Source organism: Ornithorhynchus anatinus, chromosome 4 (assembly GCF_004115215.2).
Source record: "Ornithorhynchus anatinus isolate Pmale09 chromosome 4, mOrnAna1.pri.v4, whole genome shotgun sequence".
Lineage (NCBI taxonomy): Eukaryota > Metazoa > Chordata > Mammalia > Monotremata > Ornithorhynchidae > Ornithorhynchus > Ornithorhynchus anatinus.
In genome coordinates, this window is record NC_041731.1 from 44,564,789 (window position 1) to 44,580,445 (window position 15,657).

At 40.9% G+C, this 15,657-nt stretch overlaps 1 protein-coding gene across 2 annotated transcripts in view; it reads right to left on the minus strand.

Annotated features, from left to right (window-relative positions):
• The window catches only part of DENND1A (DENN domain containing 1A), a 493,337-nt gene that overhangs the window by 72,684 nt on the left and 404,996 nt on the right, over positions 1 to 15,657 (minus strand). For both annotated transcript variants that reach the window (XM_029062896.2, XM_029062894.2), the window contains exons 14-17: positions 4,818 to 4,919; positions 4,022 to 4,109; positions 3,511 to 3,551; positions 1,204 to 1,275 (exon numbers count right to left, since the gene is read on the minus strand). In XM_029062896.2, the coding sequence (XP_028918729.1) occupies positions 1,204 to 1,275; positions 3,511 to 3,551; positions 4,022 to 4,109; positions 4,818 to 4,919 (303 nt within the window). The remainder of the gene's footprint in view (positions 1 to 1,203; positions 1,276 to 3,510; positions 3,552 to 4,021; positions 4,110 to 4,817; positions 4,920 to 15,657) is intronic.

A 15,657-nucleotide genomic window follows, 5' to 3' on the forward strand; every position in this document is an offset into this window, starting at 1 on the left:
CTTTTCTGATTACTGGAAATGGGAGGGAAAAAATCGGATGATCAAGTTGAAACCATAATGACTATAAAAACAAATACAAAGCTAAAAGGTTAGAAAAAAATCTCCTAAAGATGCTGCAGAGATTTTGTTTTCTACATTTTGATAGCACAGAGTGTTTTTTCAAAGCCCAGTTTCTTTCATTCCCTAATTATTTATCTCTGCAGCACGGTGACAGCCACCAGTAATAGCACAGCTGCAACCTTCGTGGCGGCAGCGGCTGGAATACCCGTTACATTTCAGTAGGGCAGGGCTCAGGACAGATTTTCCTCACAAACTGGAGATCAGCATTGGTGAGGAGTTTGAATAGACACCTTGTTTTTTTGTGTGAGCCTTTTTTTTTAAGCATGTCATTTTCTAATATTCACTTCTGTAGAAATGTAGAAAACGCCATTTTTCTTTCACATCATTTTAGATTGGCATGGTTAAATGGACAGATAGGAACCTGTTCCAAATAGGCACATTTAAGTTGTATTTGTTAACTAAGCACTGAAAAGGCTAAGGAAACAAAAATGAAAAGAAAAGGCCTCAGTTGTTTGGCACCAAATAAACAGGTAAGGAAAATCTCCAGAGAAAAATACTTGACATCTGTGAAAGATGAAACCATCGGAAACTTGGGTGACTCTTTGCTTCCGTTCTGTGACTGATGTCTCAAATACAACAGTGGATTGCCTACAGGGTGGTAGGGAGATGTAGAAGAGGAATTTGGAGTTGAATATAAAGTGTGAGCCCCCAAATCATGTATTTTCAAGTAAACTGGGAAGTAATCATTGTACTTTCAAAGAATAAAACAGTATTAAAGGTGGATAAAGTGATCAAGGTTCTGTAAAAATTTGTTCCCCCAGGGCCAAGAATTGAATCATCCAAAATTTTCAAATATGTTTTTACATGCTAAATCAGGTAGCTTCATATTTCATTGTTTACCATACGGCTACATCTGAAATCAGCTTCATTATCTTACAATTGGAAATGACAAATTATTTGTTATGAAATAACACAACTAAACATTTCCAAACAAGCCCTCAATTCTTTAGCAAACTTGCACCAAAGCTTAGAGAAGTGCTTGGACAATATAAGACAACCATCCAAACTAAAAAATTGGATTTGGAGTCATCAAAGGATCAAACTACAATCTGTTTTGATTGTGATTTCAAGCACGATACTTACAAACTTATAGACTGTTTTCATGGCAGGGTTAGCCTTGGTTTTCACGGTATTCAGAATCGCTCCACTCCCTTTCTATAATGAAAGTAGTAATTAAGCATTTTAACTGAAGTCATATAAGGTCAGTACCAGGCCGGATCTCTTTTCTTTAGCCAAATGAAATGAAGTAGCAAGTTTATTTGATATCATTAGAGGAAACACTTCTAAGCAGTAATTCACTTTTAGCATTATTCATATACCCAACTAACAGTTACATACTGTCATTGCTAAGAAATGCTGATTCAGTTTAAAACCTAGTTTAGAATGAGCACTGCAATCAGGATTTCAGCTTGTCATCTGTCCACCTGATGTAAGTAGGGCTCATCACTGACTCTATTCATTAACCAAGTGTTTCCCAAGCACGAACAATGGTGTCTTGAGAAAATTCTACATAGTGTACATATGTCTTAAATTACTTAATAATAGAACACTCTACCATCATAAGCATAGCTAGAGCAGAACATTCATATCCAGAATAGCTTGGACTCTACATTCATTCTGAAAATATGCTACTCTCTGGAGGAGGGCACCTTCTTTCTTTTGTCCTTGTTTTCTGTTTGAGTTCTTTATTTGACTTGTAAGCTGCCTTAAAATATAAACTCGGAGGAAAGGAAAGAATGGATACATCATGAATTCTAACTAGGAATAGTAGTAATAGTAGAAACAGTATTTATTGGGGAGGCGGACAAAAATATTTACAAACAAGGGAATCAGAATAACTAATACATAAATATGAATAAATAAGTTATTGGATTCAGAGTCTCAATACAAATCTGCTGGCTTGTTTTCTGGGAATGGGGAAAGGGGGGAAGGGGTTGTAGAAGAGGCAGAAGGCTCTTGACCCCTTAGGCATAACTGACTCAAAGATAAGCAGTGAGTATATAAAACAGATGACAAAACAGATTATCAATTGAAAATATAGAGAATCTCTTTATAATAGCTACCAAATTTAGCAATATGCTGCTTTGACTGCCAAGCCCATATGCTGTTTTATGGTAACCTGGTAAACTGTCAAATTTCACAAATAACTAGAATTTATAATCCCCTTACTTTCCAAAATGTACTATTCTATTTTTAAAGAAATATTATTTTAAAGTATCAAAACCTCTTTTGGATAAACAACTGCTTAATTCTAAATGATGAATTCTTATCTTCAGGTTGCCTACATGTAACTGAGACTTTGCCTATATGTAACTGAGACTCTGAACTACTAATGGGGTTGGCTGGGAGAAATGGTATTCAAAATTTCATTTTAGATGGTGACTCCTTGAGGACAGGAACTGTATCTTATACTTTTATGGTATGTTACTTAATGTTTCATACATTGCTTTGCACACAGAAGGTCAACCAATACTGATGATGGTGACTAAAATAAGCGACAGTTCCCCTGTAAAAAACCTGGTGTTGGACATTTTAGCAGCTTCCTTAAATCTCTGTCTAAAATAAAACATTAGAGCCACTAGAGCATGAAGCAAATGGGGAAATCTGCACAATGAAAAGGATATGGAAAATTCAGCCATTATTAGTTGGTTTTCTCAATAGGGTAATTCAGGTAAAAAAAATAAAAACCACCCAACACTTTGGAGGTTGAATGATTCCTCTGGGCTATTTTCTTGGAGAATGATGCAAATAGGGAAGACTGCACAGCCCAAAAGATATGGAAAATTCAGTCAATATTAGTTGGTTTTCTCAACAGGGTAACGCAGGTAAAACAACAATGATAAAATCAAAAACAACAACAAAAACCATTTTTAGGGTTGAATGATTCATTTTAACTATTTTTTGGAGCAAAATCAACTAGTCTCCTTCTCTTGAGTTTTGCAGACACCACAAATGTCCAGATTTATATAGGACTACAGGAACAGTATACATCTCAGAACTATTCCGCCTTCACCTGATCAAAAACCAAATAAGAGTATAACAAAATCAGCTTAAGTTTTCACAATATGAACATACATTTTACTGAGAGCAACCCTCCCTCATGCCCACAGACGACATTCGGGTTTGTCATCTGAAAAGGACTCACTAAAAGCATAAAATGATTCCCCAGTTTTTCGTATCTGAGCAGAGGAATGGTTTCTGTAGTTATCTTTTATTCTATACCTGACAGAAAAAAAACCTATTGTTTAGAGCAAAAATAACTTCAAATTCTGAATGTTTGGAGTAAGAATATCTTGGCTTGCAAAGATTGGTGAAAATGATGACATATAGGCTCACAAAGGGCATTTTTGAAGCAAGCCACTTATTTAGATAGTACAGTAGATCACTTACCCTTACTGTGGAAAGCCACTGGTGATAGAGTTTATCACTCCCTGGAGAAAGGGAAGGAAAAGATGTTACAAATTAAACAAGCCATTGGCTTATGTTTTTGATGAGGCCTCAAGAAAGAGCAACATTGAAAATTTCCTTGGGTTTTCTATTTATTTTCTGAAGTCTAACAGAAGTCACCACAGCTAAAGTCAAGGTTTCAGCGGCAAACTGTGATACAGCTAGCATTTCATTTTTGGACATCATCTTATCAGAGCCTGCCTGTTTAGGAGAAGCAACTGATTTCAGAACAGATATCCATCTGGGGCCTTGTGGATAACATCATACACTGAAAAAGCAATTCTTTGAACACACAGAGAACCTTTCATACACAGAGATCACAGCCCAACGAACACTTTACTTCATTCTCTAGCCAGGATGGAAATCAAGCCTCGAGAGAGGAAGAAAAGAGCTAAATACTTCATGGCAATTCAAGGACTATCACAACTGAGACATGAAATAGAATGTTTCTTACCAGCATATTCGCCCATATTTATCTCCTCTTCAAAAACATCACTGAAGCCTTCTCCAGAGTTGAGAAGATCCAGGCGCCCATCAATAAACTATATACAGAATATATTTTAAAAAAGGTAAATGAATGACTTTACATCATCATTAAGTCAGAGGCAAAAATAATCTCCAGGATTATAGGTGGAAAAACCCTTAAAAATGTGGCCTCTTCTTACCCTTAAGGATCCTTAGGATGTGTGCACTAAGCTGTGGGAGCACTTAGAGCATGTGTAAAAATTACATTTGGATTTGTATTCCTAAAGTAAGAGAATTGGAAGATGTCTTCAAATGGCTTATATCATAATACATTTTCCAAACTGCAACACAGTGGCTGTCAGGATTCATTCTATTTCCAGATTTTGGAATTTAGCACTGTGATTCCACTGTGAAGCCCACAGAGATGATCCTGGGAGACTACTCTGAAGTGAGGGAAGCAGTGTGGCCTAATGGATAAAGCAGGGGCCTGGGAGTCAGAGGACCTGGACTCTAACCCCATCTCTGTCACTTGCCTGCTGTGTGACCTTGGACAAATCACTTAATTTCTCTGTGCCTCAGTTTCTTCAACTGCAAAAAAATGGGGATTCAATACCTGTTGTCCCTCCCATTCATCTGTGAGCACCACGTGGGACAGGAACTGCATCTGGTCTGATTAACTGGTATCTACCCCAGCACCTAGAACAGTGCTTGACTCATAGAAAGTGCTTAACAAATACCATAAAAGAGTAGTTCCTAGGTAAAGAAGGCTCCTTAGGGCATCCTACCTGTTTAAAGAGCTGGAGCTGTATAGCATTTTGAAGGAACTGCCTCATTGCGCTAGATCGATGAGACACAAAGGTTTCTTCACAGAAAGTTATTGGCTCCTCCTGCGAAGGTGAGAGCACAGGAAAAAGAAAAAAAGACGAGTCATTTCTGGATACACATGCCTGATTTAAAACATTGCCATTAAGAGGGAAAGGATTAAGACTGATTAAATATATTACTTGAATACTCAGTTTTAGGTGAAGGCTTAAAAATATTTTTCTTAAAGGGGAAAAAAATCAAAGTTTTAAAATTACAATCCATCTGAATCTGAGAATAATATAGAAGTTTGATTCTTCAAAATATTACTTATAACTTCAGAAAAATGAAGCTAAATGATCTGGTTTTGTATGTGCAACATCTTAAAATCTTCTTTGAATGTATTCAGAGTGTTAACCTGTACAAACAAGTCTTTAATTTCAGTGGTGTGCTCTCAGTTCAGAAAGATTAGACTTTTTTATATCTTGAATTGAATGAAATTTCCCCTTTTCACAGCTTTGTTGGCAAAAGACAGAGATTGTTTTGAAGCTCCACTTTTATCTTGCTTTAATGAGTTATGTTAATGTTGAAGTCTGCTGTGAAACTGCCATCAGGGCACACATTTCCTCCTCATTTAAACTCTCCAGCCTCGGTCCAGCAAGTAAATACATTTATTAAACAAGAAAAACACATCAGGAAATTAAGAGCAGTAAAATGATGTTTGGGATCAAATTTATTTTCAAACTCTTTCAATGCATTCCCAAAAATACTCCAAGATTTTCATCTGGAGAGAGTCTACCTGCTTGGTAGTTGGGATTGGCATGTTACTCAGAAGCGCCTGATTGATGTGCCAATGGGACACACTAACTTGTTCAGATTTCACTTCCGGAACCATCCATGGCTTCGGGATTTGAACTACAGTGAGCAGTATTGTTTCTGAATCATGGCCCAGTAAGAGATGACCTGGGCAGGAGGTTGGGGGGCGGGGAGGAGGCATCATTCCAGAAGATAATGGATTAAAAAAAAGTAGGAGTTGGTCCTTAACATACCATCCCTTACCTCCAATGAGTGCCAATCTTGGCAACCCAATGACAGAGACTGGAAATTAAGGGTCTGGCTTACTGAAAGGAAAAGATGGCCCTGAAAATGGTGCTAGTTTCTCAAAGCTCATGCATGTGACCTCCAGTATTTAATCTCCTTTCCATCCACTGTGAACCCAATGAGTCTCTGACCATAAGATTTACCACAATAATCAGAATATCCCCAAAACGGAAAGATCAGAGTCTGGAGGGGAAGGTTCATTTTTATTAATGTCTGTGGCCAGTTGTTGTCTTTTGCTATTGCTGAACTGGATAAATTTCTGAGATGATATTTTCCCTTGGGGGAATTCACTTGGACCAGAGTAATAAGCTACTTCACGGTCAGCCACAAATTCTGGTAGAGCACAGTGGTTTATGCTGAAAATACTGTATAATAATAATAATAATGTTGGTATTTGTTAAGCGCTTACTATGTGCCGAGCACTGTTCTAAGCGCTGGGGTAGACACAGGGGAATCAGGTTGTCCCACGTGGGGCTCACAGTCTTCATCCCCATTTTACAGATGAGGGAACTGAGGCACACAGAAGTTAAGTGACTTGCCTACAGTCACACAGCTGACAAGTGGCAGAGCTGGGATTCGAACTCATGAGCCCTGACTCCAAAGCCCGTGCTCTTTCCACTGCGCCACGCGCCTTTCTTAGAGTTCTTCCCCTTAGCTGAGTTTGAGGAAAAGGTTGTGTCTGAAGACTTCAATTATGCAAGCCTAGTGGGTAAAGAGCTTTGGGTTCTGTTTCTTTTAGCTTTATCACTTGATCTGCCAAGGAAGTGGTGACAACTGAAGGACCAATAAAATCAAGCAAGGTTACAAGAAGATTTAAATTAAGACTTCGTCTGAGGCAGTCGATTGCCCTGAAAGAAGGAAAGATATTATACCCACACATTGGGAAGACACTCTGCACAGTGTGCCCTAGTGGAAAGGGCACAGGACTGGGAGACGGGAGACCTGGGTTCTAATCCTGATTCTGCCACTTAGCTGCTATGTGACCTGTGGCAAGCCTATGTGCTTCCTGTCTCAGGCCCGCAATCTCGGTGTCATCTTTGACTCGTCTCTCTCGTTCACCCCACACATCCTATCCATTACCAAGACCTGCCGGTTTCACCTTTACAATATCGCCATGATCCGCCCTTTCCTCTCCACCCAAATGGCTGCCTTACTGCTACAGGCTCTTGTTATATCCCGGCTAGACTACCGTGTCAGCCTTCTCTCTGATCTCCCTTCCTCCTCTCTCGCCCCGCTCCAGTCTATTCTTCACTCTGCTGCCCGGCTCATCTTCCTGCAGAAACGATCTGGGCACGTCACTCCCCTTCTTAAACACTTCCAGTGGTTGCCTATGAACCTCCGCTCCAAACAAAAACTCCTCACTCTAGGCTTCAAGGCTCTCCATCACCTTGCCCCTTCCTACCTCTCCTCCCTTCTCTTTTTCTACTGCCCACCCTGCACGCTCCGCTCCTCTGCCGCTCACCTCCTCACCATCCCTCGGTCTCGCCTATCCCGCCGTCCACCCCTGGGCCAAGTCCTCCCGCGGTCCCGGAATGCCCTCCCTCCTCACCTCAGACAATCTAATTCTCTTCCCCTCTTCAAATCCCTACTTAAAACTCACCTCCTCCAAGAGGCCTTCCCAGACTGAGCTCCCCCCCTTTTTCCCTCTGCTCCCTTTACCCCCCCTTCACCTCTTCGCAGCTAAACCCTCTTCTCCCCCCTTTCCCTCTCCTCCTCCCCCTCTCCCATCCCACCCCCTCAGCACTGTACTCGTCCACTCGACTGTATATATCTTTATCACCCTATTTATTTTGTTTATTTTGTTTAATGAGATGTACATCACCCTGATTCTATTTGGTTGCCATTGTTTTTATGAGATGTTCTTCCCCTTGACTCTATTTATTGCCATTGTTCTTATCTGCCTGTCTCCCCTGATTAGACTGCAAGCCCGTCAAACGGCAGGGACTTTATCTGTTGCCGACTTGTTCATTCCAAGCGCTTAGTACAGTGCTCTGCACATGGTAAGCTCTCAATAAATACTATTGAATGAATGAATGAATGAATGAATGAATTCACTTCCCTCATCTATAAAATGGGGATTAACTACCAGTTGAAGCTCCGCCTTAGTCTGTGTGCCCCATGTGGGACAGGGAACATGTCTGATCTGATTGTATTGTATCTACCACAGTGCTGGGCACATAGTACACACTTAAATATCACTGTAGTAATAATTATTATTATGAACTTCTTAGATTAGACATCAACCCAATATGGTCCAACAGAGCAGTTTAAAGACAGGATCTAAAATGCCTGTCAATAGCAATATTTAAAATTTCTCTAGCACTTTTCTACTTAGAATCTCCAAAAGAAAAGGCAGATGGTACACAAATTACAAGTCCTCTATGAAGCAACCACCCCCTCTTTCACTAGGACAACAGGAAGGAAATTACATGACGAAGTTACAACCAGCTATTAATACTACTGGAGCTGCAAAGTTCACTTGGAGGGAGGTTTCCTCTCTCTGGTTTTGGGGTATTTTGGGATTGGGTGGCTGGGTAAGGGTGACTTCAGATCTGAGGATTCCTGCACAGTTGGGATGGTTGTGGCTTGGTTCTGAGGCTCCTCTGGTCTCCAGAGGCACTCCTGGGGGTTTGGGTCCATCCAAACCCCTTCTTCAGAACTCTCTCCAGTCCAGGGGGACCTGAGGAATGCTAGATCTGGCCCATCCCCTCAGCTGGGTTCCACAGACTGGGAGCTTTCTCCATCCGCCTCAGGTTCCCCTGAGATCTCCCTTCTCTCCAACCTCCTGTGCCATAGCCTGTTATGAATAATTTGAGGCTCAGCTATCTGACTCAAGTCTCTGAGGAAGTCCTGGGACATTCTGAAACGGCCATGGAATTGCAGAAGGCCCCTTGATAGCAGCTAGTTTTCATTAAAACTTTCAATCGTATTTATTAAATGCTTAGTACAGTGCTTTGCACACAAAGTGCTCAATAAATATGACTGAATAACAAATACTGTGTGCAGAGCACCGTACTAAGCACTTGGGAGAGTACAAAATAACAATAGAGACATTCCCCGCACACAACGAGTTTTGATAGCTGAATCAGACCCCGCTATGGGTTTTCCTTTCACCTCCATATTACCACTGTGGCTGGTATGTGACACTGCCCTCTACCACTAAGGGCAGTAAGCCTAGGTACCCCTCAGTCTGTTTATCACCCAAGAAAATCCTTATACCCAAGTCCAAGAATTAAGAGCCTCATTTTGATCATTTGCCATCTGGAGTAACTCAGAAAAGTACAGATCACTTTTTCAGGGGATAAAAATCTGGTCACGTTGGCTTCATGCACATTTGCTCAGCTCTTCAAATATTCTTTTGATAGTAAAATTTGCACTTTTCAGTCTTTAGCATTCCCCTGCTCTTTCCTTTGACATGAAGACATCAAACTGTTTGGGCCAAATTTGCCGCTGCCCCCCCCCCAACCTCAACCTCAACCTAAGAAACTTCTCTTCCTCCCCCACACCCCACCCTCTTCGTATCTAAAATGGGAGACTGGTTGAAGCTGTCTAGTTAACTCACTTTTTTCCAAGATGTAGTGATTTAGTTGGGTTGTTGAGCTGATTAGACCTTTTGTCTTCTAAGGAGAGAGACAATTTGGGGGCTCTCATCCTGCTGACTGATATGGACATTAATCAGCCAGGTCAGGCTGTGAGGATTCAGGCTTAGATCACATTAGCCCAGTTTTTTGTTTTAAATTAAATCTATGACCTGGGGGACAGTAAAAACCAAAATGTTTAACCCCATCAAAGGTTTGGTTTCCTAAAGGCAAGTTTTACTCTAGGATTATCTTCTTAACATACTGAATCAATTGAAAAATCTATAACTAATGAGTTGAGTTTTCACTAACAGGTGACATTGGAAATGCCAAAGGTTTCACACATTTTCTGGAACAAATGGGTGTACTTACAGCTTAAATATAAAAGTTTCAGTCAGATTTTTCAACAGCTTAACTTGTTTTTCTGCCAAGCCAAACTTTATAGCTCAATTCACTCAAATCAGGAGAGGTTCTCTTGCCCCTCTAAGGCCTGGGCAGCACTGAACTCAGTTACATATGGGACAGAAACATGCTTCTAGAGCCAAGAGGAACTGTGTTGAACGTGGAATTAGGCAGATCTTTTGAGTTTATGAGCAATTAGAACTGTTTGGCTGTCGACAACCACATAGATATTGAATTTAGCTTTCTTGTGCAGGAAAAAAAAAATGACAGGGGAAAAAAAGGACAGCTACTCAAGATCCCCTTCTCTGGAAGGGGCTCCCCCAAAGCTCTGTCAATAGCACCTCAACCCTGATCTTATCTTGATCATGGCTGTTGCTGGGCTAAAATGTCACTAGTCGTGTTAGAGCAGCAGTGCCATGAAGTGGAACACATAAATGGAGATTGAAGGAAGTATGTTCTCCAGGGAGGACAGAAAAGACTGAACCTTTCTACTTTCTACAGAAAGTCTAACCTTTCTACTGCACCCAGTCTCCCATTATTCCGTATGGCACACTCTCCGTACTCATCGATGGCCATCCAAATACTACTCAGACACCCACAGAGATTTGCACCCTTTGAGGTATGAAGTAAAAAAAAGATCCATTCCTTCAAAAGGCTTCCACAGAAAGAAGGGTTCATACGGAGAGGCTCTTGAGGGAGGGCTTCTGGTCCAGCTATTAGCTAGGGTGGGATTACATGAGGTGGGAATCTAGGTTTCCCCAGTGTATTCCCAGAGATCAATTATTGGAATTTATGGAGCACTGGCTGGGTGCAGAGCAGTGTGGCCTACTGGAAAGAGTATGGGCCTGAGAGAGGACCGAGGACCTGGGTTCCATTTCCACCTCCACCACATGTGTGGCCCAGGGCAAGTGACTTTACTTCTTTGTGTCTCAGTTATCTCGTTAGTAAAATGGGGTTTAAGATTCTGAGCCAAATGTGGGACATGGACTGTGTCCGCCCCAGTGCTTAGTACAGCACTTGTGTATATATGAACATATTTATTTTACTATTTATTTTATTAATGATGTGTGCATATATGTAATTCTATTTATTTATATTGATGCTATTGATGCCTGTTTACTTGTTTTGATGTCTGTCTCCCCCACTTCTAGATTGTGAACTCATTGTTGGGCAGGGATTGCTTCTCTTTGTTGCTGAAATATACTTTCCAAGGGTTTAGTATAGTGCTCTGCACACAGTAAGCGCTCAAGAAACATGAATGAATGAATGAATACAGTGCCTGGCAAATAGTAAGCTCTTAACAAATGTCATTTAAAAATAGAGCACTGTACTAATGGATTAAGAGAGAACAATACAACGGAGTTGGTAGAGTGGTTCCCTGCCCACAACAAGCTTACAGTCTAGAAGGGGAGACAGACATTAATATAAGTAAATTATGCATATGTACATAAATGCTATGGAGCTGAGAGTGGGGTGAATACCAAGTGCCTGAAGTGTCATCAAGTCTTGGACTGTAAACTTCTCAACCAACTCTATCAACTCTACTGTACTCTCTGAGCGCTTAGAACAGTGTTCTACATAAAGTAAGCACTCAGTAAATAACACTGATGAAGTCAGAGAAGGGAGGGTTGTGTGATTCAGGGGCCCAAACCTATTAGGTAGAGGTGAAGGAGGAACTTATTCCAGGAAGGGAGGACTGTTTGCTTCTGATAAATACTCCCATGCACCTAGTACAACAGATCTGCAGTAAATACAGTTGAAGATGAGACAGGAATTAAAGAAGTAAGTGGAAAGGGCTGAAGGAGGAAGCTGGAACTGAGAGAAGGCAGGGGTCTAGGTGGGGAGGAGAGAAGAGAAAAGTGGGGACATGAGTTAGAAGAGGAAAGAAGGAACATTTTGAGGAATGAATAAGTATCATTTATTGGCACAAGCTGACTGGTCTGTTTTTTGTTTACTATTTTCAAATGTTTAAGACCATTAGCCCTAAACATAGTTCCTGATGACACAGAAAACCATTTGAAAGATGTTTTCAAGGAACATTCCCTGTTACTTCCATCCAGAAGCTACTGACTATATTGGAAACTTCAGAGAACAGAGCTCTGTTTTACCACTGCATCACCATCATCAGCACCTATCAAGTCCCTACTGTACATCTTACACTGCATTAGGCACTTGAGACCATACAAGTAAAAAAACCAGTTCTGCTTTCAAAGAGTTTACAATCCAAGGGGGGAAGCGGACAGAAGAAATTCTACCTGCAAAAGCAACAAGAAGAAAAATGTATATCTAATCATAGGTGCCAACAGAGGCAGTTATCCCCACTGGGGCTAGCACTGAGTGGGGAGAAGCTAGTGGGGCAAAGACACTGATTAACAGCTTTTGGGGCAGGATGGGAATTGAAACTAATCTGTTTCAGTATAGAATGCTCAAATTTGGGGGCACAACAAGTGAGTCACTTAATTAGCCAACTATCAACATTTTGGGGACAGTTGTGTGAACATGAGGGGAAATGATTTGGAAGGAGGTGGTAACACAAATCCTATAACAGCACAAAGATTTAAAAGTATAATTTCTGCCTGTTTATTCTACCCACAGAGTAGTGAAACTGTAGCTTTAGGAATTTGGGTAGCTTGGTTCATTATTTGTTACTTAAGTAACAAGGAGGTTGATGCAGTAATGTAGGCAGGGTGGTAGGATGAGTGATTGTAATAACATGGTAGCAATTTGGATGGAGAGCAAAGGGGGAATTTTGGCAATGTTGTGTAGGTGGAACCAAAAGGATTTGATGACAGATTGAATATGTGGATTGAATGAGAGAGAGGAGTCAAGGATATGGGCTTGTTAGAAGGATGGTTGTGCCATCTACCATGATGGGAAAGTCTGAGACAGGACAGAGTTTGGATGGGAAGATAAGGAACTCTGTTTTGGACATGTTAAGTTCAAGGTGACGGGAAGACATCCAAGTGGAGATGTTTTGAAGGCAGGTGGAGATGCGAGAGTGGAGAGACAGAGAGAGATCAGGGGAGGAGATGTAGATTTGGGTATCATCTGCATAGAACTGGTAGTTTAAGCCGTTGGGAGCGAATGAGTTCTCCAAGGGAATGAGTGTAGATGGAGAATAGAAGGGGGCTGAGAACTACAGAGTACTATAGTGTACAGAGCCCTAAACTAAGCACTATACTAAGCACTATATGCACTCTTCCCTTCCAGGGGCATAAAACTGCCAGAAAAAAAGTCTCTTCCACAAAACTTACTTCTCTGTGCTGACAGAACAATGGCAAAAAAAAGTTGGTTTATACGAGGAAGAGTGACAATCCCTGAAGCCAGTGTGACATTCAAAGTTGGGGAAGGGGCAATTGGCTTATTTCTTTTGCCTCGGCAATAACAAATAATTCAGCCACAACTGGTATTCAGATCTGTGTGCTTCTCATCATCACGACGCCCTAAATGTAATCAGCGAGAGCTCATCTCCTAACTGCTTCTATCAAAGTGTTATTCAAAGGGCATGGCTCATGTACAGTAGGGGAAGGAACAGAGCACAGTTTTACTAGGTATTCGTAATGCCACTCAGTGGACCACACTCCCCACAATGAGGCCTAAATTACAAATCCATATTCCCAAAATGAGGTCTGTTCATTGCTAGAATGCCATAGGTTATGACAATGTGGGGGTTTAACAAGGGCTTTTCAAACGATCCAGAGAGCAGAATGGCAGAACAAGGCAGAGAGAAATTGCCAACAGACAGTATTTGCCCATTGTGCTCTCACCACTTGCGTATTTATCACTTCCCTCCACCCACACTATCTATATTATAGTAAAGACATTCAAATCACAAGAGCTCAATCCAACCCAGGCACTTATACTGTGCAAGCAAAGACATCCATGGCTTCTTCCCGACCCAGTAACGAAGACAAGTGGGGAGAAGTCAGGAAATCCTGATTAGTGGAGGAATATGCGCTGAGCTAGGAGACACATGGAGCAGAGATGATATTATCAAGTTGGACCGCCTCATGCATACAGGCATAAGATTTCACTTCAGTAAGGAATGGGGATACGAACCATCTTCTAAAAAGGAAAATGGGGAGAATATTAATGGTGGTAATTAAATGATTCACAATAGCCACCATCCTGTGCTGCTATTCTAGCAATTCAGACTTCTTTGGCAGAGCAGGCAGCTATTTTTCCGAGATAAAGGAAAAAGAAATTGGGGGACACATTGAGATCTTTCAAAGCTCTGTCTACCATTTAATCCAAACCAGTATGAGTTATATTTTCTTTATTCTCTTTTACAGTTGTTGCCTCAACCATTGTTAGGATATGGGTTCCAACTCTTAATTCTGTCTCCATTCAAATACTCACCAAAGTCAATTTCAAACTGATTATGGAAAAGATGAAGAACCTTAGCCTTCCTAGGTGCAAAGGACATATTTTCTCTCCGTGTAACCTCAGTAAGGCAGCTCATCCACATCACAGAGGAATCAAAGACATAGCTTGGGTCCTTCCATGATCTTGGGAGTTTCAGCACCTCCCTTTGAGCCAGCCAGGGTAAGTTTAGAGGGAGCGTGAAACAAGCATACCCTACAAACTGAAAAAATGCAGAACTCTTATCTTGAGAAGAAATGGGAACATGGGAATTTACTAATTACACGACACAATGATCCAGTGATGTAAGAGCTACAATGGGACTAAATCAGTTTTGAGGAAGGGTAGAGTGAAATAGTATGGCTCTAAACCTCTCATTAGACGATCACAAAGACTAATAACCTATGAAATAACTCAGAATTTTGCAATAAGAAAGCTCTAGACACAAACGACCTTCCACTGCTTCATAGGGAGAATGATATCAGATTATAAAGTCTTCTATCTCAGGCTGAGCTAATCCATAGCTAAGAAGGCTGTCCTGGGTACCAAAGCTTGCTGTTAATATCTGAACCTTAAATAATGGTGTTCTTTGATGTTTGCTCTGTTACACAAAACCATCACATTCTGCAGGCATTAGCAGTAGGATAAATTTCGGTTCCAACTACTAATCCGTGTGAAAACATTTGGTCAAATCAGGAGCTTCTGAAAATGGAACTTGAAAATTTGAGTGCCGCCTCAACCTCTTCTTCAGGGTTTATATCATCAAGTCAATCTGTCCTCTGATAAAGGCATCCCCAGAACCAGATTATGGTCTAACCCTCCAAGATTATAATCAGATGCCAGTTGCCTTATTGAGGGCAAACCCACAATGAACAGCAAAGAGGATCTGAAGAGCTGGGAAACTTGTGGTTTGGATCTGTACTCTTTAGACACTTGACATTCACACCCCACCCTCAGCTTCTCAGCACTTATGTACATATAATAATAATAATTGTGGTATTTGTTAAATGCTTACTATGTACCAAGCATTCTACTAAGCACTGGGATAGATACAAGGTAATCGGATTGGACACATTCCCTGTCCCACATAGGGCTCACGGTCTTCATCCCCATTTTACATATGAAGAAATTGAGGCATATCTGCAATGTATTCATTTGTATTGATGTCTCTCTATCTCTCTAGACTATGAGCTCCTTGTGGGCAGGGAACATGTCTGTTTGTCTGTACAAATGTATCACAGCAACAATTACAAAAAAGCAACAAAGTGGAAATGCTTACTTACTCGAAGAAACATGTTGGCAAAGAACTCTGAGCCACCCACGGGAAAAAACATTTTCCTGTGTTATTTTCCTACATAATATACATAACAACAATTAAGAA